We start from the raw sequence: 22,765 nt of genomic DNA, 5'->3' as shown, positions 1-22,765 counted from the left end.
TAGTCTGCCCATTTTTTTTTATCCTTTAGGTAGTCGCAACCTTTTTTGAACCTTAATTCTTTGTAAGGATATTCATATACCTATCCCATGCATGTTTAAATTGCTCTACAGTCTTAGCCTCTACCAACTCTGATGGGAGGCTATTCCACCTTGGCACCTTACCACACAGATCTGTGCCAGGCAGTCTTCAGCTATACTGGGAAATGATGAGACTAAAGGGCTGATTCTATGTGGAGTGCTGCTGCGGAGGCTTTAGATTTTGGAATTTGACCAGTAAAAATAAATTCTAAAATATAAAAGTGAAACATGTAATTTAGACCATTGCTTCCCAACTCCAGTCCTCAGGGACCCCTAACAGATCATGTTTTACAGATCTCCTCAGAATCACAAGTGAAATGATTAGCACCACCTGTGGGGATCAGTGTGTCAGCCATTAATGAATATACCTGTGCACCAACTAGGAGATCTGGAAAACATGCACAGCTCGAGATCCCTGTTGGGAAACACTGATTTATACAGTTATGATGTCCCCTCACTTTCATGATCTGTTACAATGAAGTATTTGGTCCTGGCAAGGTGGCAATCTGGATCTGACTTTTCACTACTTTCTCTTAAGTTGCCGCTGAGGACTGGTCTTAGGTAGTCACATATAAGACTGAATATATTTCTGTGCAGCGTGTTCTACAGGCGTCCATCAGATTTGTTGCTTAAAAAACCCATATGTATTGTTTTTATCAGGATACAAGGGATTGTGGGTAAGGCGGTGACTCCATTTCTGCTGCGCCGAGTGAACGAGCTGACTGGAGGGAAATCCCTGGCTTCTAGTATCCTTTAATGAGTAAGAGACATTGGGGGACATTTACTAAGCAGTGATAAGAGCAGAGAAGTGAGCCAGTGGAGAAGTTGCCCATGGCAACCAATCAGCACTGAAGTAACATCTATAATTTGCATACTATAAAATTATACAGAGATGCTGATTGGTTGATGGGGCAACTTCTCCACTGACTCACTTTATAGTATGCAAATTATAGATGTTACTTCAGTGCTGATTGGTTGCCGTGGGCAACTTCCCCACCGGCTCACTTCTCCACTTTTATCACTGCTTAGTACATGTCCCCCATTACTTACTTCCATTACTTTCTTCTCCAGTAACTTTCTTTTTACAATGTTATTAGTTTGGAAAATGGTAGATTGTCTGCGGCTATGTATCAACCAGCTTCTGGAGCGCAGCTAATCCGTTTCATATTTACTATTAAGTGCCTTTTTTATTTTTTTATTTAAATAAATGCAAATAAGCAGAGACGGGCAACATTCATGAGAAATGAGAATGTAGTCTATTTAGGGGGGAGATCTATCAAAGCTTGGAGAGAGATAAAATACAAACCAATCAGCTCTGGACTGTCATGTTACAGGCTGTTGGGGAGATATACTAAGCTTTGGAGTGTGATAAAGTGGAGAGAGATATTGGGGCATATGCAGTAAGCCTTGGTAAGAGATAAAGTGCCAACCAATCAGCTCCTAATTGTCACTTATCAAACACAGCCGGTAACATGGCAGTTAGGAGCTGATGGGCTGGTACTTTATCTCTCTTCACTTTATCACTTTCCAAACTTTGATAAATCTGCCCCTTAGTTCCGTGCCCGATTTCCATCCAACTCTGCATTGAGCCCGAGGTATACATCACTGGCAATTCCACGGAACATGGCAACAAGCGAATCGATCTGCAGAAATATTTCCTTAACCCTCGTCAAGATATTGCGCTGATAAAGAATAATGCGGCAGTCGGAAGCCGCATAGCTGCGGCTCTCAGCAAGCTCCAATACCCTAGAGATGGCGTCAGAAAAGTATATTGTCACGGCGAGAGTGGGGAGGAGGCAAACCCTGATTCCAGGCCGGTGAGATATTCTATAGGTTTAGGTGCTACTATTGCCTATCCCTACTATTGGGAGACACTCAGACCATAGTTGTCACATTCAAGTATAAAAATACAACTCTGCCTGGATGATGCAAAGGTCATAGTGAAATGCACAGAAAAATGTCAGCGAAAAACAAAGATAAAGAAGCAATAAATGAAAAAGTTGTCTGAAGGTGGAAACCCATTTCACATGCACCTTCTGTATGTAGGATGACCTTTATATTTACAGAACTTGTGAGAGCAATCATATTTTTCTTCCAATTTTGTTGGATTTATTATCTACCTAACTGCATGTTATAATCTCATGGATGAAGTTACAGCTCAATCCGATTCCACGTTTTCGGTCACGTGCGAGCATTTTGTGGTGCACGCACTGTTCTTTGTTCTCAACCAAGAGCACACTGTCAGTATTCCCAGGTTCTTCAGTGTTCTATATTATACAGGTAAATGGTGTTCGGATCTGCTCCTGTATGTGCTGGAAACTGAAATATATAAATATCTATTCAGATAAATTCTATCCTATGGATTCTGCGCACACCTGTGTATTATACATTATGGGTCATTTATGAAATTGCTAAACGTGCATCCTTGTAGTACACTCAGCTTGGTGGAAATGTATCTACTCTCAGCCATGCGCACCTATTTCCAGTCTCTGAAATTTATGTGCCAAGATGCTTAGCATAAAATTTGCAACGGTCTGAGATTAGGGTGCGACTGTCAGCAAAAGGTTCAAAATAAAAAAAAAAAATCACATTAAAGTCCTGCTTACTATCAATTTTGGAACAACTCCCCCATCTCCCCTCCTAACTAATGACTTTTCCTTTTTTTTTTTTTTTTTTATCCTTAAAATACTGCTTGTTGGAGCCACAGGTAACTTTAAACATAACATCAGGACTGTATATATTTCACATCATGTATATACTTTTAAATGCTTTTATTATATTGGTATTTGTGTACCTATAAATTGCATTTACATAAATTAAGTGTACCTGGACCTTATATCCTTACTGTACTGTGACCAGTGCGTGTAAAAACGCACTACGTCCACCTCTCCTCTCCTACAAGACCTTCACTGGCTCCCCTTCCCTTTCAGAATCCATTTCTAGCTTCTCACACTCGCTTACAAAGCCCTCACCCACTCCTCTCCCATCTACATCTCTGACCTTATCTCCCTTTACACTCCCACCCGTCCTCTTCGCTCTGCTAATGCACGCCGACTCTCCTGCCAACGGATTACTTCTTCCCACACCTACCTCCAAGATTTTTCACGTGCTGCTCCAATTCTCTGGAATTCCCTACCCCTCCCTTCTCAGACTCTCCACCTCTCTACAAAACTTCAAACTGGCTCTCAAGACCCACTTCTTCACCAAACCCAGCCAAATCTCATTCTGACCCTCTGTTCCACGCTCTCTATGTACCCCATCTGTGTCACCCCTGTCTGTCTACCCCTCCCCTTAGAATGTAAGCTCTCACGAGCAGGGCCCTCTTCCCTCATGTGCTTATCCTTTGTCTTACTTTAATAATCTTCAGCTGCACCAAATCCAGCAGTCTTCTGCCACCTGATACTTATTCCAGTGTCATCTGCTGATGTAACTATGTTTAGTTACCCTGTACTTGTCCTATACTGTCATCAACTGTAAGTTGCTGTTTTCCTGTTTGATTATTTGTTTATGTACTCTGTAATTGGGCGCTGCGGAACCCTTGTGGCGCCATATAAATAAAGGATAATAATAATAATAATAATAATACTTCATAAAAAACATGGAGGATTAAATAAACAAGATTCTTATTAGAAATGTATCAGAATCATGTATTGTATACTATTGGAGTACAGAGAGATCTCACAAAGTGACTTTCCACATCACAGCGCCACCTAGTGTTACTTCATTACAGCCTCCCATTCATTCCCATTTTGTGTCGACCTTTTTTTGTGTAGATTATTTGTCATTTCAACCTTTTGACGTGTTGACCTTTTGTTCCTGTTGACCTTTTCCACGTCGACCATATGGGGTTGACCTATTGAGTGTCGACCTAATTAGGGTGGGCCTAATGATCCATACCCGATACGCCTATTGGCAGGAATATTGGCATTTTACACAACAGAAAAAGATCACTTTATTGTATTTTCTCACTTATCTGCAATTCTCACTTATCTGCAGGTTGTTATTGGAGGCATCAATGTGGACTTCATAGCAAAGGCTTCTAAGGACAAATTGGAGGTCAGTATTAATATTACTGAAACATACTCCAGTCTACACAAAGCATAGTTTTACCGTACAATGGTGGTCATTCCGAGTTGTTCGCTCGGTATTTTTCTTCGCATCGCAGCGATTTTCCGCTAACTGCGCATGCGCAATGTTCGCACTGCGACTGCGCCAAGTAAATTTGCTATGCAGTTAGGTATTTTACTCACGGCATTACGAGGTTTTTTCTTCGTTCTGGTGATCGGAGCGTGATTGACAGGAAGTGGGTGTTTCTGGGCGGAAACAGGCCGTTTTATGGGAGTGTGTGAAAAAACGCTACAGTTTCTGGGGAAAACGCGGGAGTGGCTGGAGAAACGGAGGAGTGTCTGGGCGAACGCTGGGTGTGTTTATGACGTCAAACCAGGAACGACAAGCACTGAACTGATCGCAGATGCCGAGTAAGTTTGAAGCTACTCAGAAACTGCTAAGAAGTGTCTATTCGCAATTTTGCTAATCTTTCGTTTGCAATTTTGCTAAGCTAAGATTCACTCCCAGTAGGCGGCAGCTTAGCGTGTGCAAAGCTGCTAAAAGCAGCTTGCGAGCGAACAACTCGGAATGACCACCAATAGTTCCCTGGGTTTACGGGGAGGTGAATAAGTACTATTGCAAATGTTTCAGAACTTGAAAGTCCAACCCAAGTCCGGCCCTTACCATGTTCTCTGGCCCCTATCGACACCCTAGGGCGTTTTTTTCATCGTTTGTCCTATGTTCCCTCTGACCTCTTTCTAGGAATAATAAATATAAGCTGGTGGTTGTCAAAACCATTTAAACTAACAGGCCACAGACCCTCATTTACTTTCACTTTATTCTGTCTCATCTATATGTATTGGGGGACATATCTGAAAACTGGTGCAGTAGAAAAAGGTAGTGTTGCCGGTAGGAACATGTCACATTCTATCATTTGCATAAACTGAAAACAAATAGCTGATTAGTTGCTATAGCAACAGGCATCACCACATATTCCGTTTGCGCCAATTTTATAATTGTCTCAAATTGTGGTTGTAAAGGATAACGTCACAGAGAAAATAAAAACGTTCTTTTTCTGGTGCGTTCAAGGCAGCATTAATATGGGTTTGGCTCTGTCCTAATTTCTCTGTAAGGGTTCGCGGTATATGGCTGGTGATAAGGACTGAGAATAGCCATATTTGGATGATGGAATCCTCAGCTGGATCCCGGCAGCCAGGGCAGAACCAGCTACTGAACTCTAAAGTCCAAAGGTTTAGTCACAGTCAATAAATAAACTTCCCTTGTAAAATCCACTTTGCATTCAGCAATTCTCAAGTAGACTGAAATTTCCCATCTAAAAATAGTTTTTTTTAATAAAATGATGAGAGACAGAAGGGACAGACCAGACACATGCTGACAATAGATATTCAATTTATATATATATAAAAAGTACACAACTAATATAATTTGCTGTTTTATAATGTGCAGTGTGATCAGGTACCAAAAGGGGATCCATCCGTGGCCTTGTATGACCCCTTTGGGGCATTTCAGTACAGGCAAGGACTGTCCCAGGACACACAGGGGGAGATTCAAATGTTTGAAAAGTCAGTTGGGAGTCTGTTTTTTCCTATATAATAGACAGGAAAAAACAGACACCTAACCGACTTTTCAAACATTTGAATTCCACCCATAACGTTCTTAGTGGGACCAGCATTTACAGCCATACTGCTGTAAAGGATATTTCTCATACGTCCTAGAGGATGCTGGGGTCCACTTCATGACCATGCAGAACAGTCTAAACCCCATGGTCATGAAGTGGAGCCCAGCATCCTCTACGGACTAGGAGAAAAGGATTTACCGCTAGGTATCAAAATCCTGTTTTTGTGTGATACTCCTTCTGTTTATTGTGATGTTGTGCACCAGCCTTTTCCCACAGAGTATACTTCCTCACAGACAGCACTGACACCTGTAGGTATAAACCAGACCCAAAAACCGTTACCCTGTAATGTGGAGCTTGACAAACAAAAATAAGAAATAAAACATATTGTTTTAAAAATGGGGGGAAAAAAAGAAAAAATACAAAGTACATTGTTTGGGGACTTTTTTCTATATGGGGCAGTACGGATGGTGTAATGGTTAGAATTACTGCCTCACAGCACTAAGGCCATGAGTTCAATTCCCACCATGGCCCTAACTGTGTGGAGTTTGTATATTCTCCCCGTACTTGCGTGGGTTTCCTCCGGGTACTCCGGTTTCCTCCCACAATCCAAAAATATACTGGTAGGTTAATTTGGCTTCCAACAAAATTTAACCCTAGTGTGAATGTGTCTGCTTGTCCATGTGATAGGGAATATAGATTGTAAGCTCCACTGGGGCAGGGACTGATGTGAATGGGCAAATATTCTCTGTAAAGCGCTGCGGAATATGTGTGCGCTATATAAATAACTGGCAATAAATAATACATATTGAAAATGTGTGTAATTTTGTAAATCAGCAGTAAATTCTGCAGTGTCTTAGACTGCCATGGCAACCACAGTCACATTGCATATGATGTATTGAGCAGAGAGGCTCTGGATTGTCCCTCTGAGCTCTGCTCTGTATATAATAGCCACCCCTCTGCCTTTTTTATGACTGTAAACCTGTGTGTGTGTGTGTGTGTGTGTGTGTGTGTGTGTGTGTGTGTGTGTGTGTTTGCACCTCCAGAGACATTTTGAAAAGGAGATAATTGTTAAAGAACAGCTAATATTCCACCATGTTCCACTGCTGGGTGACTTTTTTTCGTAGAACATATTACGTTACACATGATCTCCTTCTGCAGAAGTAGAACATAGAAAGTACTTACAAGTAGGCTCATGTAAGGTATTGTTGCTAACATGTCCATTCCTGTAGGAACCACTTAATTTTATTACATTTAATTCTTACGTGCATCTTGTCTGACCAAACTGAATATATTAGTGACAGTGATTCTGGTCTATGACTTATACTTGCAGTTTGGAGAACAGACCAATCCTGGGCAAGTGCACCAGTCGTTTGGAGGTGTGGGGAGGAACCTGGCAGGTGAGTAGGATAAGGTGAACGAATGACCCTGGCACAGTTAATAAGAATTTACTCACCGGTAATTCTATTTCTCGTAGTCCGTAGTGGATGCTGGGAACTCCGTAAGGACCATGGGGAATATACGGGCTCCGCAGGAGACTGGGCACTCAAAAGAAAAGATTAGGTACCATCTGGTGTGCACTGGCTCCTCCCTCTATGCCCCTCCTCCAGACCTCAGTTAGGGAAACTGTTCCCGGAAGAGCTGACATTACTAGGAAAGGATTTGGAATCCAGGGTAAGACTCATACCAGCCACACCAATCACACCGTACAACTTGTGATAATTATACACAGTTAACAGTATGAACAACAACTGAGCCTCAGTCAACAGATGGCTCATAACAATAACCCTTTAGTTAAGCAATAACTATATACACGTATTGCAGAGAGTCCGCACTTGGGACGGGCGCCCAGCATCCACTACGGACTACGAGAAATAGAATTACCGGTGAGTAAATTCTTATTTTCTCTGACGTCCTAGTGGATGCTGGGAACTCCGTAAGGACCATGGGGATTATACCAAAGCTCCTAAACGGGCGGGAGAGTGCGGATGACTCTGCAGCACCGAATGAGCAAAGGCAAGGTCCTCAGCCAGGGTATCAAACTTGTAGAACTTAGCAAATGTGTTTGAACCCGACCAAGTAGCAGCTCGGCAAAGCTGTAAAGCCGAGACCCCTCGGGCAGCCGCCCAAGAAGAGCCCACCTTCCTTGTGGAATGGGCTTTTACTGATTTAGGATGCGGCAATCCTGCCGCAGAATGAGCTAGTTGAATCGTGTTACAGATCCAGCGCGCAATCGTTTGCTTTGAAGCAGGAGCACCCAGCTTGTTGGGTGCATGCAGGATAAACAGCGAGTCAGTTTTCCTGACTCCAGCCATCCTGGCTACATAGATTTTCAAAGCCCTGACTACATCTAGTAACTTGGAGTCTTCGAAGTCCCGAGTAGCCGCAGGCACCACAATAGGTTGGTTCAAATGAAACGCTGATACCACCTTAGGGAGAAATTGGGGACGAGTCCTCAATTCTGCCCTGTCCATATGGAAGATCAGATAAGGGCTTTTACACGACAAAGCCGCCAATTCTGACACACGCCTAGCCGAAGCTAAGGCCAATAGCATGACCACTTTCCACGTGAGATATTTTAGCTCCATGGTCTTAAGTGGCTCAAACCAGTGGGATTTCAGGAAATCCAACACAACGTTAAGATCCCAAGGTGCCACTGGAGGCACAAAAGGGGGCTGAATATGCAGCACTCCCTTAACAAACGTCTGAACTTCAGGCAGTGAAGCCAGTTCTTTTTGAAAGAAAATAGATAGGGCCGAAATCTGGACCTTTATGGATCCTAATTTTAAGCCCATAGTCACTCCTGACTGTAGGAAGTGCAGGAATCGACCCCGCTGGAATTCCTCTGTAGGGGCCTTTCTGGCCTCACACCAAGCAACATATTTTCGCCATATACGGTGATAATGTTGTGCTGTCACATCTTTCCTAGCCTTTATCAGCGTAGGAATCACTTCATCTGGAATGCCCTTTTCCGTTAGGATCCGGCGTTCAACCGCCATGCCGTCAAACGCAGCCGCGGTAAGTCTTGGAACAGACAGGGCCCCTGCTGCAACAGGTCCTGTCTGAGAGGCAGAGGCCATGGGTCATCTGAGATCATTTCTTGTAGTTCTGGGTACCAAGTTCTTCTTGGCCAATCCGGAACGATGAGTACAGTTCTTACTCCTCTCTTTCTTACTATCCTCAGTACCTTGGGTATGAGAGGAAGAGGAGGGAACACATAAACCGACTGGTACACCCACGGTGTCACTAGAGCGTCCACAGCTATCGCCTGAGGGTCCCTTGACCTGGCGCAATATCTCTCTAGTTTTTTGTTTAGGCGGGACGCCATCATGTCCACCTGTGGCCGTTCCCAACGGTTTACAATCTGCTTGAAGACTTCTGGATGAAGTCCCCACTCTCCCGGGTGGAGGTCGTGCCTGCTGAGGAAGTCTGCATCCCAGTTGTCCACTCCCGGAATGAACACTGCTGACAGTGCTAGCACGTGATTTTCCGCCCATCGGAGAATCCTTGTGGCTTCTGCCATCGCCATCCTGCTTCTTGTGCCGCCCTGTCGGTTTACATGGGCGACCGCCATGATGTTGTCTGATTGAATCAGCACTGGTTGGTTTTGAAGCAGGGGCTCTGCTTGACTCAGGGCGTTGTAAATGGCCCTTAGTTCCAGTATATTTATGTGTAGTGAAGTCTCCTGACTTGACCACTGTCCTTGGAAGTTCCTTCCCTGAGTGACTGTCCCCCATCCTCGGAGGCTTGCGTCCGTGGTCACCAGGACCCAGTCCTGTATGCCGAATCTGCGGCCCTCGAGAAGATGAGCACTCTGCAGCCACCACAACAGAGACACCCTGGCCCTTGGGGACAGGGTGATCAACCGATGCATCTGAAGATGCGATCCGGACCATTTGTCTAACAGATCCCACTGAAAGATCCTTGCATGGAACCTGCCGAAGGGAATTGCTTCGTAAGAAGCCACCATCTTTCCCAGGACTCGTGTGCAGTGATGCACCGACACCTGTTTTGGTTTCAGGAGGTCCCTGACCAGAGATGACAAATTCCTGGGCCTTCTCCACCGGGAGAAACACCTTCTTCTGTTCTGTGTCCAGAATCATGCCCAGGAAGAGCAGACGCGTCGCAGGAATCAGCTGCGACTTTGGGATATTCAGAATCCAGCCGTGCTCTTGCAACATTTCACGAGAAAGTGCTACGCTGACTAACAACTGCTCTCTGGACCTCGCCTTTATAAGGAGATCGTCCAAGTACGGGATAATTATAACTCCCTTCTTCCGAAGGAGTATCATCATTTCGGCCATTACCTTGGTAAATACTCTCGGTGCCGTGGACAGACCAAACGGCAACGTCTGGAATTGGTAATGACAATCCTGTACCACAAACCTGAGGTACTCCTGGTGAGGTGGGTAAACGGGGACATGCAAGTAAGCATCCTTGATGTCCAGCGACACCATAAAATCCCCCTCTTCCAGGCTTGCAATAACCGCCCTGAGCGATTCCATTTTGAACTTGAACTTCCTTATATAAGTGTTCAAGGATTTTAAATTCAGAATGGGCCTCACCGAACCGTCTGGTTTCGGTACCACAAACATTGTGGAATAGTAACCCCGTCCCTGTTGAAGGAGGGGAATCTTGATTATCACCTGCTGGAGGTACAGCTTGTGAATTGCCGCCAATACTACCTCCCTTTCCCTGGGAGCAGCTGGTAAGGCTGATTTGAGGTAACGGCGAGGGGGAGTCGCCTCGAACTCCAGCTTGTATCCCTGAGATACAATTTGTACAGCCCAGAGATCCACTTGTGAGCGAACCCACTGGTTGCTGAAGTTTCGGAGACGCGCCCTCACCGCACCTGGCTCCGCCTGTGGAGCCCCAGCGTCATGCGGTGGACTTAGAGGAAGCGGGGGAGGATTTTTGTTCCTGGGAACTGGCTGCCTGGTGCAGCTTCTTTCCTCTACCCCTGCCTCTGGGCAGAAAGGATGCGCCTCTGATCCGCTTGCCTTTCTGAGGCCAAAAGGACTGTACATGATAATACGGTGCTTTCTTAGGCTGTGAGGGAACCTGAGGTAAAAAAGTTGACTTCCCGGCTGTTGCCGTGGATACGAGGTCCGAGAGACCGTCCCCAAACAATTCCTCACCCTTATAAGGCAACACCTCCATGTGTCTTTTAGAATCAGCAACACCTGTCCACTGCCGAGTCCATAATACTCTCCTGGCAGAAATGGACATCGCATTAATTCTAGATGCCAGCAGGCAAATGTCCCTCTGTGCATCCCGCATATATAAGACGACGTCTTTTATATGTTCTATGGTTAGCAAAATAGTATCCCTGTCGAGGGAATCAATGTTGTCTGACAGGGAATCAGACCATGCGGCTGCAGCACTACACATCCATGCTGAAGCAACAGCAGGTCTCAGTATAGTACCTGAGTGTGTATACACAGACTTCAGGATAGCTTCCTGCTTTCTATCCGCAGGCTCCTTTAAGGCGGCCGTATCCTGAGACGGCAGTGCCACCTTTTTTGATAAGCGTGTGAGCGCCTTGTCCACCCTAGGGGATGTTTCCCAACGTAACCTGTCCGTTGGCGGGAAAGGGTACGCCATCAGTAACCTCTTAGAAATCACTAGTTTCTTATCGGGGGAACTCCACGCTTCCTCACACAATTCATTTAATTCATCAGATGGGGGAAAAGTCACTGGCTGCTTTTTCTCCCCAAACATAATACCCTTCTTGGTAGTAACCGGGTCAATATCAGAAATGTGCAATACATTTTTCATTGCAGTAATCATGCATCGGATGGCTTTCGTAGACTGTGCATTTGTCTCATCCTCATCTACACTGGAGTCAGACTCCGTGTCGACATCTGTGTCTACCATCTGAGCTAGCGGGCGTCTATGAGCCCCTGATGGCCTCTGAGACGCCTGGGCAGGCGCGGGCTGAGATCCCGGCTGTCCCAAGGCTGCTGCGTCATCTAACCTTTTATGTAAGGAGTTGACACTGTCGGTTAAAACCTTCCACATATCCATCCAATCCGGTGTCGGCCCCGTCGGGGGCGACACCACACTTATCTGCCCTTGCTCCGCCTCCACGTAACCCTCCTCATCAAACATGTCGACACAGCCGTACCGACACCCCGCACACACACAGGGAATGCTCTGACTGAGGACAGGACCCCACAAAGTCCTTTGGGGAGACAGAGAGAGAGTATGCCAGCACACACCACAGCGCTATATAACACAGGGATTTACACTAAAAAGAGTGATTTTTCCCAATAGCTGCTTATTATCACAATTGCGCCTAAATTTATGTGCCCCCCCTCTCTTTTTACCCTTGTTGTAATGGATACTGCAGGGGAGAGCCTGGGGAGCGTCCTTCCAGCGGAGCTGTGAAGAGAAAATGGCGCTGGTGTGCTGAGGAAGAAGGCCCCGCCCCCTCAGCGGCGGGCTTCTCCCGCATTTTGTATAATATTAATGGCGGGTTTTTTGCACGTATACAGTTTTATAAACTGTATTATGTGCATTTTGTGCCAAAAGGTAATCTAATTGCTGCCCAGGGCGCCCCCCCCAGCGCCCTGCACCCAACAGTGACCGGAGTGTGTGGTGTGCTGTGGGAGCAATGGCGCACAGCTGCAGTGCTGTGCGCTACCTTAATGAAGACAGGAGTCTTCAGCCGCCGATTTCGTTGCTTCTTCTGTCTTCTGGCTCTGCAAGGGGGACGGCGGCGCGGCTCCGGGAACGGACGATCGAGGTCGGGCCCTGTGTTCGATCCCTCTGGAGCTAATGGTGTCCAGTAGCCTTAGAAGCACAAGCTAGCTGCAAGCAGGTAGGTTTGCTTCTCTCCCCTCAGTCCCTCGTAGCAGTGAGTCTGTTGCCAGCAGATCTCACTGAAAATAAAAAACCTAACAAATACTTTCTTTCTAGCAAGCTCAGGAGAGCCCACTAGGAGCACCCAGCTCTGGCCGGGCACAGATTCTAACTGAGGTCTGGAGGAGGGGCATAGAGGGAGGAGCCAGTGCACACCAGATAGTACCTAATCTTTTCTTTAGAGTGCCCAGTCTCCTGCGGAGCCAGTCTATTCCCCATGGTCCTTACGGAGTTCCCAGCATCCACTAGGACGTCAGAGAAATTAGGTTTCCATCCTGTCACACCTGAGGTTCATGTAAAAGTACTCTTATTGCTGACATACAGTGGAGGCAGCCATTTTGCGGGCTGAACTAATATTCGTGGCAATGCACCCTATCACTAGCGTAGGCGAGGGCGACACTCCCTGCTGTAATCCAGATTTATGAAGTCAGGCTGTTTGCACTGACCTTATAGCACTGGACAAGCACTTGCGTTGTAATAATAATAATTTTATTTATACAACGCAATTTGCAATGTTTCCAGGCAGCGGTCACCCTGCGCAGGCTGAAGCTTACTCGGGTTGGCCGTCGGATCCGGACACCCGATTGCAGTAAGCCTGCGTCCGACGACACAGACCTAGGACCAGTCACGCCTTCAAATCAGGGAGACGCCCCCGTTTTGAAGAACGGTTCCGGATGCTGCCCCCACTCCTCTCCCCCCAACTTATTGACATGCTGTAGCTGACAGTGGGCTGCGAGCGACATCACAATACCTGTTCTGCACCTGCACAGAACGGGTCTTACAGCTGCGCAGACCCCACCCCATCGGATTTGTACGTAAACCATCGGGTTTGCGTACAAATTTGAATTATGGTATTAAAGCGGCAATTTTGCTTTATGCTGTATTTTGTATGTTCTACATCTGCTCTTGCATCCTGATAGTTACCATGAGAGATCCATGCCGTTCCGTTCCGTTCCATGCAATTCCAAAATGCAGTCCTGTGCAGTGATGGTGTGGGTGGATGAAATACTTGGCCTCAATACATACAGCAACATTTACAAATCCTAAATGCGGCCAAGCAGTATAAGATTATTATTATTAATGAACACCACTAGGGGGAGCACTTTCCCTCTTAAGAGCCTTGAATATGGCAATATACCTGCACAGATGCAGAAAGGATACTCCTTGTAAAACCATATATCCCCTGACCTGGATACAGTAATAACCTCGTAAATGTGAGTATGTTTGGGGAAGTATGCATTAAAATGTAATCCTGGTGCTATAGATACTAGATAGGAAAGTGAGACTCAAAGGGATCGCTTAAGAAATGTATGAGAGAGAGAGCACATTCCATAGCGAGTTTCAAAGTAACTATACTAAGAATACTGAAAGTGTAATCTGATACAGTGTCGGATTTAGGGGTAGGCTAAATAGGCAGCAGCCTAGGGGTCCCAACCAGTGGCTGCCCCAGAGGTATCAAAAATTCATATAGGGGAGCCACACCAACTGCCACCGCAAATGCTGGCAAACATCGTGGGCCGGGACTCGCTAGCAGTTGGTGCGGCTTACCTGTTTGAAGTCTGGACTGCGCTGCTTTCCCACCTCTGGATCCGCCACTGATCCCAACTGTCCCTAATCCAGTCCTGGTCTGATAACACCTTGATACAAAATTATATGGATATATTTAATATAATAGTGTGCATATAAATATTACACAGAGATACTAAATAACACAATACTTTAATACAGTACATACTGTAATCCCCTTTATTTCTTATTTACACATTAATTTAATTTTTTTTTGTTTCTAATATTGAAGTTAGGGTTTTGATGTTATTTTTAAACCGTAACCAATAAAGCGGAAAATGCTTTGTAGTATGAACTAGTGGAGTCCACCTTTTATAATTTATATGTTCTCTGCTTTTATTGGCTCCAACGTTTGTCAGCAGTGATCCGTCTGGGCTTATCAGCACTGCCGCCCACTGATTGCATCATTACCAATCTGATATAATGCATCTATTTACACCTTATGTTTATCCTATTGCTTCCTGAATAAAGCAATACTGTATGTAGTCAGGTGGCCGGGCCCCTGGATAGGCGGGGCCCTTAGTACATACTTAGAGTAATGTCTATACACCACTAAATGACAAATGAAAATGCACTGGTTCTATGTTAGCGCTATTGGTATATTTTTAAATATTGATTTAGAGACGTCTTAGATCCCTGCTCCAGACCCCACAGCTAATTCCATTATTTTCATTTACAGACTGTATGAGCCGCCTGGGAGCGAGGCCTCTCTTTATCTCCGCCATTGGGCAAGATGACCTCTCACACTCCGTCCTCCAATTCTGCTCCCACATGGTGAGCATCCGTCACCCATTACAGTGAGGAACCATATCTGAGTGCTAGTGCTACGTACAAAACTACTTAGCTATGAATATGACTACCGTATATCCGTGGTTCCCAAACTTTTTTGAATCATGGTAGAGTATCAGAATTTTTTTCACGGCACCCCATGGCCAGAAGTTTCTTATTTAGAAATAAATACTAAATGAAGTAAATTGTGTTTATAGGTCTTCCTTAGGGTCCGTTATCTGGTGAGGGACAGGATTCGCTTCAGTTTGTCCACCAGCATTGGTTTTGCCTATTACATTGACCATAAATAATTTGAATTGGTCCTGGACCACCAACCCAGGGCACCCCTGCAAGTGTCCCGAGGCACCCCAGTTTGCGAACCACTGCCCCATAAATATAATTTTTATTTATTTTACATTTTATTAGTTATTTAGATTAAATATGTATAATTTCCATTATAGGCGAATAAATGAAATATAAAGACCAACATAATGCTATTTTAATTTAGCTAAATAATGTCATTTTAAAATATGTCCTATTCCCTAGCTGACAGTGGCCATTGATAAATGGTGCTCCAGCCAATCAGCTCCTAACTGTCACATGTTTGAAAAATGACAGTTGGGAGTTGATTGGCTGGAGGACCATTCATCATCCGAAACTCGTTGCGTATGAGAACTTGTTGATAAATCAGCCCCTTAATATGTTAAACATACTCTTGGGTTTGTCTTTTAAGTGAATGAAAACTTGCAGTAGAGAGGTTTCCTGTCGGACAGGATCTTGCAGTGTTTTGGTACTGGAACAGCACCGTTTCTTTTGCAGGACATGCGAGGGGTGGCGCGTCTCAAGAGCCACAATACCGCCACCTACTGCGCTGTGATCACCGGCAGTGGGGAGCTGAGCCTGGGGCTGGGAGACATGGAGATACACAATCAGATAACAGAGAGCCATGTAAGAATCCCTGGGGAATGTGCGGCGTTCCTGCACGTTATCCCTGCAGAAGAGACGCGTAGAGTCACCCAAGCCACTTTCATGTATAATTCTTATTCTTACCCGATGTCTTAGGATAAAGCTTGGAATTTATAACGGTTATTATTCTACAGAACAATCAGCAGATCGCCTGAGCACCTGAGATGTTGAAAGTTTTAGTTTTTTGGGGGGGAAATGTATCAAACCTTTTGAGAGAGAAAGTTACCCATAGCAACCACTTTATCAGGTATTCCACCATATTATTGCATGGAGTAAGATCCTAGAGGAGCGCTGTCAAATTAGACAGCATTGTCAGTGCGAGTTGGTTTAAGGAGATTAAACTGTATCCATTAGACTTGGAAAGATTACACAGAATGTGGATTTGCAGGAATGCAATCTGTTACCGCCCCCCACCCCAACCCAAACAATAGTCTGGTTGCTAGGATTCTGCTGAGCCCCTCGATGACAGGGTGACGCTGAGGGGGGACTGTTACTCATACACAGAACATGGAAAATGTAAGATTAGGGATCATGCGAGGTCAGGAGATCAGTGAAGATAAAAACAGGGTTTAGCTGTATTGTAGAGAGGACTTGTGTTCCCCTAATACCCAGATTACACTGTTCACGTCCTGGGGTGCTCATCTGAGTCCAGGTACCGCAGTGTTATATGTCCTGGGGTGCTCATCGGAGTCCAGGTACCGCAGTGTTATATGTCCCGGGGTGCTCATCGGAGTCCAGGTACCGCAGTGTTATATGTCCTGGGGTGCTCATCCGAGTCCAGGTACCACAGTCTTATATGTCCTGGGGTGCTCATCGGAGTCCAGGTACCGCAGTGTTATATGTCCCGGGGTGCTCATCGGAGTCCAGGTACCACAGTGTTATATGTCCTGGGGTGCTCATCGGAGTCCAGGTACCGCAGTGTTATATGTCCTGGGGTGCTCATCCGAGTCCAGGTACCACAGTCTTATATGTCCTGGGGTGCTCATCGGAGTCCAGGTACCGCAGTGTTATATGTCCTGGGGTGCTCACCTGAGGCCACGTACCACAGTGTTCTATGGGGGGGTCATTCTGACCCGTTCGCTCGCTGCTTTTTTCCACAGCAAATCGAACGGGTCCCTACTGCGCATGCGCCGGCGCCGTAGTACGCCAGCGCATTGCAGACGGCCGAAGGCCATAGCAGGGATGCGATCGCCTATGCCTGATTGACAGGCAGAGGCGATCGCTGGGCAGGAGGGGGCGGAACGGTGGCATTTGGCCACCCTTTCGTGGGTGCGATCCGGCCAACGCAGGTGTGGCCGGACCGAACGGGGGGCGGACCCCAGCGGCTGCGTCACATCACACGCAGCCGCTGCGGACCAGGAAGCGATGAGTAGCTCCCAGCCAGCACGCTAAAGCTGCGCCGGCCGGGAGCTACTCTTGAAGTGCAAAGGCATTGCCGCTGTGCGATGCCTTTGCACTTCTGCGGGGGAGGCCGGACTGACATGCGGGGCGGACTAACCCTCTGCTGGGCGTCCCCACGCATGTCAGTGTGAATGATCGTAGCTGTGCTAAATTTAGCACATCTACGATCAACTCGGAATGACCCCCTATGTCCGTCGGCGCTCACCTGAGTCCAGGTACCACAATGTAATACGTCCTGGGGTGTTCACCTGAGTCCAGGTTCCACAGTGTTCTATGTCCTGCGGTGCACACCTGAGTCCAGGTACCACAGTGTTATACATTCTGGGGTGCTCACCTGTATCCAGGTACCGCAGTGTTATACGTTCTGGGGTGCTCTCCTGAGTCCAGGTACCGCAGTGCTATACGTACTGGGGTGATCACCTGAGTCCAGGTACCGCAGTGTTCTGTGTCCTGCGGTGCTCACCTGTGTCCAGGTACCACAGTGATATCAGCCAGAGGTCTCCATCACACATTGCAGGAGAGTAGCCAGGCACGGTGCAATAACACAATTATGGTACATAAGCAGCTCATGTAGGTAGGTTCCTGTCCGGCATGTATGTTGCAGGTGAATGTAATAAGTGCAGCAGGTTAGACTTTGGGTCTCATATTCTGACGTAAGATCTTTGCTCCCTGCCAGGTGTCTCAGTTTGCAGACAGTCTCCGCAGGGCGAGACTGCTGTGCATAGACGGGAATGTGTCAGTGTCTACCATCCAGTACGTGTGTGGGATCGCCCAGGAGCACTCTGTGCCAGGTCGGTGTGCCAGGCGTCTATCCAGGGTATCTCTGGCATTTACTCACTTGCATCATACACTCAGCAATCCACATCTCTAGTTCTAAGCCCCAGAGCCAGATAGGATTACAGGGGAACCCGCTGCCGTCTGGCAGTAGTCAGGAATTACTATGCCCCGTCCCTGGAGCTACTATGGTAATTACTACATAACAAGTCACAGTATTACTATATAATATCCTACTATATTACTAACACACAACTAAATTACTATATAATATACTAACGTATTACTATATCACACTGTACTATATTACTATATAATATGTCACTATATAATATCCTACTATATTACTGACACAACTACATTACTATATACTACCATATTACTATATCACACTGTACTATAATACTATATAATATGTCACTATATAATATCCTACTATATTACTGACACACAACTAAATTACTATACTAACGTATTACTATATCACACTGTACTATATTACTATATAATATGTCACTATATAATATCCTACTATATTACTAACACACAGCTAAATTACTATATACTATACTAACGTATTACTATATCACACTGTACTATATTACTATATAATATGTCACTATATAATATCCTACTATATTACTGACACACAACTAAATTACTATATAATATACTAACGTATTACTATATCACACTGTACTATATTACTATATAATATGTCACTATATAATATCCTACTATATTACTGACACACAACTAAATTACTATATACTACCATATTACTATACCACACTGTACTATAATACTATATAATATGTCACTATATAATATCCTACTATATTACTGACACACAACTAAATTACTATATAATATACTAACGTATTACTATATCACACTGTATTATATTACTATATAATATGTCACTATATAATATCCTACTATATTACTGACACACAACTAAATTACTATATAATATTCTACCATATTACTATATCACACTGTACTATAATACTATGTCACTATATAATATCCTACTATATTACTGGCACACAACTAAATTACTATATACTACTATATTACTATATCACACTGTACTATAATACTATGTCACTATATAATATACTACTATATTACAATATCACTGTACTATATTACTATATAATATGTCACTATATAATCACTGATACACAACTACATTACTGTATACCACTGTACTATATAATACCATATTACTATATCACACTGTACTATATTACTATATAATATGTCACTATATTATATCTTACTATATTACGGACACAACTAAATTACTATATAATATACTACCATATTACTCTATATCACTCTGTGCTATATTACTATATAATATGTCACTATATAATATCCTACTATATTACCAACTTATACACAACTACATTACTGTATACCACTGTACTATATAATATACTACCATATTACGATATCACTGTGCTATATTACTATATAATTTGTCAATATATAATATCCTACTATATTACCAACTAAATTACTGTATACCACTGTACTATATAATACTAGGTGCTTCATCGCGCCATATGGGCGCTCTTCACACCATCGCAAGGGGCTACGCCCCCTTAACGCTTGCATGCCTTTCTGGGGGTCAATATTTGTATTATATGGAGTATTACCTGCATTCCTTTGTTAGTGGTAAATATTGCACAATGAAAGGGAGTGCGATGGTGAAGGAGGTGCAGCCCCTTGCGACGGCGTGAACACCACCTGCAGGGCACAATGTACAGAATGTAGCGGGTGCGGGGGGGACTGCGGATGGCGGAGGGTGTCTGTAGATGCTGTGGGTGGAGGGGGGGCGGAAGCGGGATGGCCCGGATGGGGAAGGGTCGGGAGGAGCTGCGGGTGGGGGAGGGGTGGGTGCGGGGGTGCCATGGGTGGGGGAGGGAGGGGCCGCGGATGGAGGAGGGTGTCTGCAGATGCTGCGGGTGGAGGGGGGGGCAGGTGTGGGGGGAGACATATTTGGGGGGTGGATGGAGGAGCGTGTCTGCAGATGCTTCGGGTGTAGGGGGAGACATATATGGGGGGTGGATGGTGGAGGGGGTCTGGAGGTGCTGTGGGTGGTGGAGGGGTGGGGGAGTGGGAGCCGCGGGTGGTGGAGGGGGTCTGGAGGCACAGCATGTGGGGGAGGGGTGAGGTGCCGCATGTGGTGGAGGGGAAGGTGCGGAGGTGTGGTGCATTGGGGAGGGGTCTGGAGGTGCTGCAGGTACTGTACCTGCCAAAAAGGTAGTCGGAGGGTATGCAGTAACAGGGCCTGGACAGGGGTGATAGGGTCAGAACAGGGGTGAAGGGTCCAGGACAGAGGTGACAGGGTCAGAACAGGGGTGATGGGGCCAGGACAGGGGTGACTGGGCAAGGACAGGGGTGACGGGGCCAGGACAGAAATGACAGGGACAGTATAGGGGTGACAGGGCCAGGGTAGGGGCGGCAGGACCAGGACAGGGGTGACGGCCAGGATAGGGGTGACAGGGCAAGCACAGGGGTGACAGGGCAAGCACAGGGGTGATAGGGCCAGGATAGGGGTGACAGGGCAGGCACAGGGGTGACAGAGCCAGGATAGGGGTGACAGGGTCAGGATAAGGGTGAAAGGGCCAGGATAAGGGTGAAAGGGCCAGGAGAAGGGTGACAGGGCAAGGCCAGGGGTGACACGGCAAGGCCAGGGATGACAGGGACATGACAGAACACAGGGCACGGGAGAGATTGGTATTAGGGACAGAACAGTGGTGACAGACAGATGTGTCTTACCGGAGTTACTGCTGCTGGCTGCTGCTGTTCCACTCCAACCTGTTGGGATCTGCTGCTGGTGGAGACTTGGCATGGCTGACTCTCTCAGGCTGGAGACCTGCTTCCTCTGCCCGCCCGCCCGCATCCCTCCCCCCACTCCTCAGGCACACACCGCGGATCTCGCGCGGCTGCCGGGCACTGTGGTAAGGAGAGACTGGGAGTGACTGACTAGCCCCCAGGAGACGCTGCGGCTGGAGGGAGGAGGGGTTCATAGCATGCACGCGGCGCGGACCTCGCGGCTGCCGGGCACTGTGGTAATTGGAGACTGGGAGTGACTGGTTAGCCCCCAGGAGATGCTACGGCTGGAGGGAGGAGGGGGTCGGAGCCTGCAAGCAGCGCAGATTTCTGCAGCCCTGCCCGCCGGCTAAAGTGTGTGAAGGAGCTGGGCGCACCTCACTGCGGGCGGCAGCGCTGCAGCTAGCGGTGGGGTTGCCGGGGATGGAGATAACAGAGGCAATACGGAACCTGCACAGCGGCAGGTGCCCCACAAAACTGCAGCTAAGAAGCGTGGAGTGTGCCAGAAAGTGACGCTCCTCCACGCCAAAGAGCCCCTGCTGAGTATGCTGATGTGGGTGGTCAAGCACACAGTGAGCCGGTGCCCGTCTGCCTGTACGTCATACCCCCTCACCCCCCCCCCCCATACCTACAACTGTCCCGATTTTTGCGGGACAGTCCCATTTGTTTGGGTCTGTCCCGCTGTCCCACCCGCGGGCCGCTGTGTCCCGCGTGGGGGGGGGGGGGGGACGACAGTTGGGAAGCTCCTGTACTCGCTGCTCTGCTTAGCAGGGCAGCGCGGAATAGAAGCATTGCGCATGCACACAGCGTCTATTTAGTGGAGACAGTGGGAGAGGGGGCATCAGGGGGTACGGATTAAGGGGGGTCCGGCAGCAGAGCCGGATGAAGGGGGGGGCCCCAGGGGGCGCGTACCACGGGCCCCACAGTTTTAGGGGGCACCCCGGCTGGAGTAGCCCTGTCCCAGCTCTGAAGCTCCCCCGTCCTGCCAGCAACAGCAACAGCATTGTCCTACAGTCAGCACACGCTGCTGCGTGTTGGCAGGTCTGTGGTGTTGCAGGGAGGCAGCAGCCTCCCTGCTTTCTTCTGCCTCTGCGGGTGTGTAGGGGGGAGTGACCACCCCCTCTGGATTTACCCCTAGTTGAGGGGCCAAAATCCCAATTAAAAAAAAAAACAATTCCCGTAATTTGCATAAGGGGGCGTGATCACGGATCCCGCGATTAGGCCACGCCCCCGAACCAGCAGCAGGCACAGCAATGAGATAGGGTCCCCCGGACTCATAATCCGCCCCTTGGGGCATGCCAGCAGCTCACAGAGCGCTGGGCATGCCCCCTCACTGACGAAAAGGGGGCGTAGCTCATGATCGTGTATCCTCCGCTAAGCCACGCCCCTTTCCCGTTGACCACGCCCCTTTTTGCAGCGTGTGTGTGTGTGTTCCTCCTTCTGCCTGAATAAAGCTGGGAGGTATGCTGCACCCCTGTCTGTCTGAAGAAAGTTGGGAGGTATGCACCCCTTCTGCTCCTATGGATTTGCCCAGATCTGTGACTCATTTGACTAACTCCGCCCAGTGTTGTGACTCTGCCCAGCGTTAGCAAATGAAGCACAAAGTCACAGATCTGGGCTAATAATAGGAGATACTACCATATTATTATACCACACTGTACTATAATACTATATGTCACTATATAATATCCTACTATATTACTGACTGATACACAACTACATTACTGTATACAACTGTACTATATAATATACTACCATATTACTATATCACACTGTACTATATACTATATTAAGGGGTATATTCAATTAGGGTCGAAA

At 46.7% G+C, this 22,765-nt stretch overlaps 1 protein-coding gene across 6 annotated transcripts in view; it reads left to right on the top strand.

Annotated features, from left to right (window-relative positions):
* Window positions 1–22,765, top strand: part of LOC134933611 (uncharacterized) — a 77,261-nt gene that overhangs the window by 35,053 nt on the left and 19,443 nt on the right. For all 6 annotated transcript variants that reach the window (XR_010179743.1, XM_063928950.1, XM_063928952.1 and 3 more), the window contains 7 exons: window positions 739–824; window positions 1,753–1,895; window positions 4,075–4,134; window positions 7,095–7,161; window positions 14,871–14,965; window positions 15,779–15,907; window positions 18,003–18,117. Coding sequence is in view for 5 of the 6 variants with exons in the window: in XM_063928950.1 (XP_063785020.1) it covers window positions 739–824; window positions 1,753–1,895; window positions 4,075–4,134; window positions 7,095–7,161; window positions 14,871–14,965; window positions 15,779–15,907; window positions 18,003–18,117 (695 nt within the window). In the remaining variant the exon portion in view is untranslated. The remainder of the gene's footprint in view (window positions 1–738; window positions 825–1,752; window positions 1,896–4,074; window positions 4,135–7,094; window positions 7,162–14,870; window positions 14,966–15,778; window positions 15,908–18,002; window positions 18,118–22,765) is intronic.

The sequence above is a fragment of the Pseudophryne corroboree genome, chromosome 6, assembly GCF_028390025.1.
Source record: "Pseudophryne corroboree isolate aPseCor3 chromosome 6, aPseCor3.hap2, whole genome shotgun sequence".
NCBI classification, from domain to species: domain Eukaryota; kingdom Metazoa; phylum Chordata; class Amphibia; order Anura; family Myobatrachidae; genus Pseudophryne; species Pseudophryne corroboree.
This window is presented reverse-complemented; position numbering and strand designations above follow the sequence as displayed.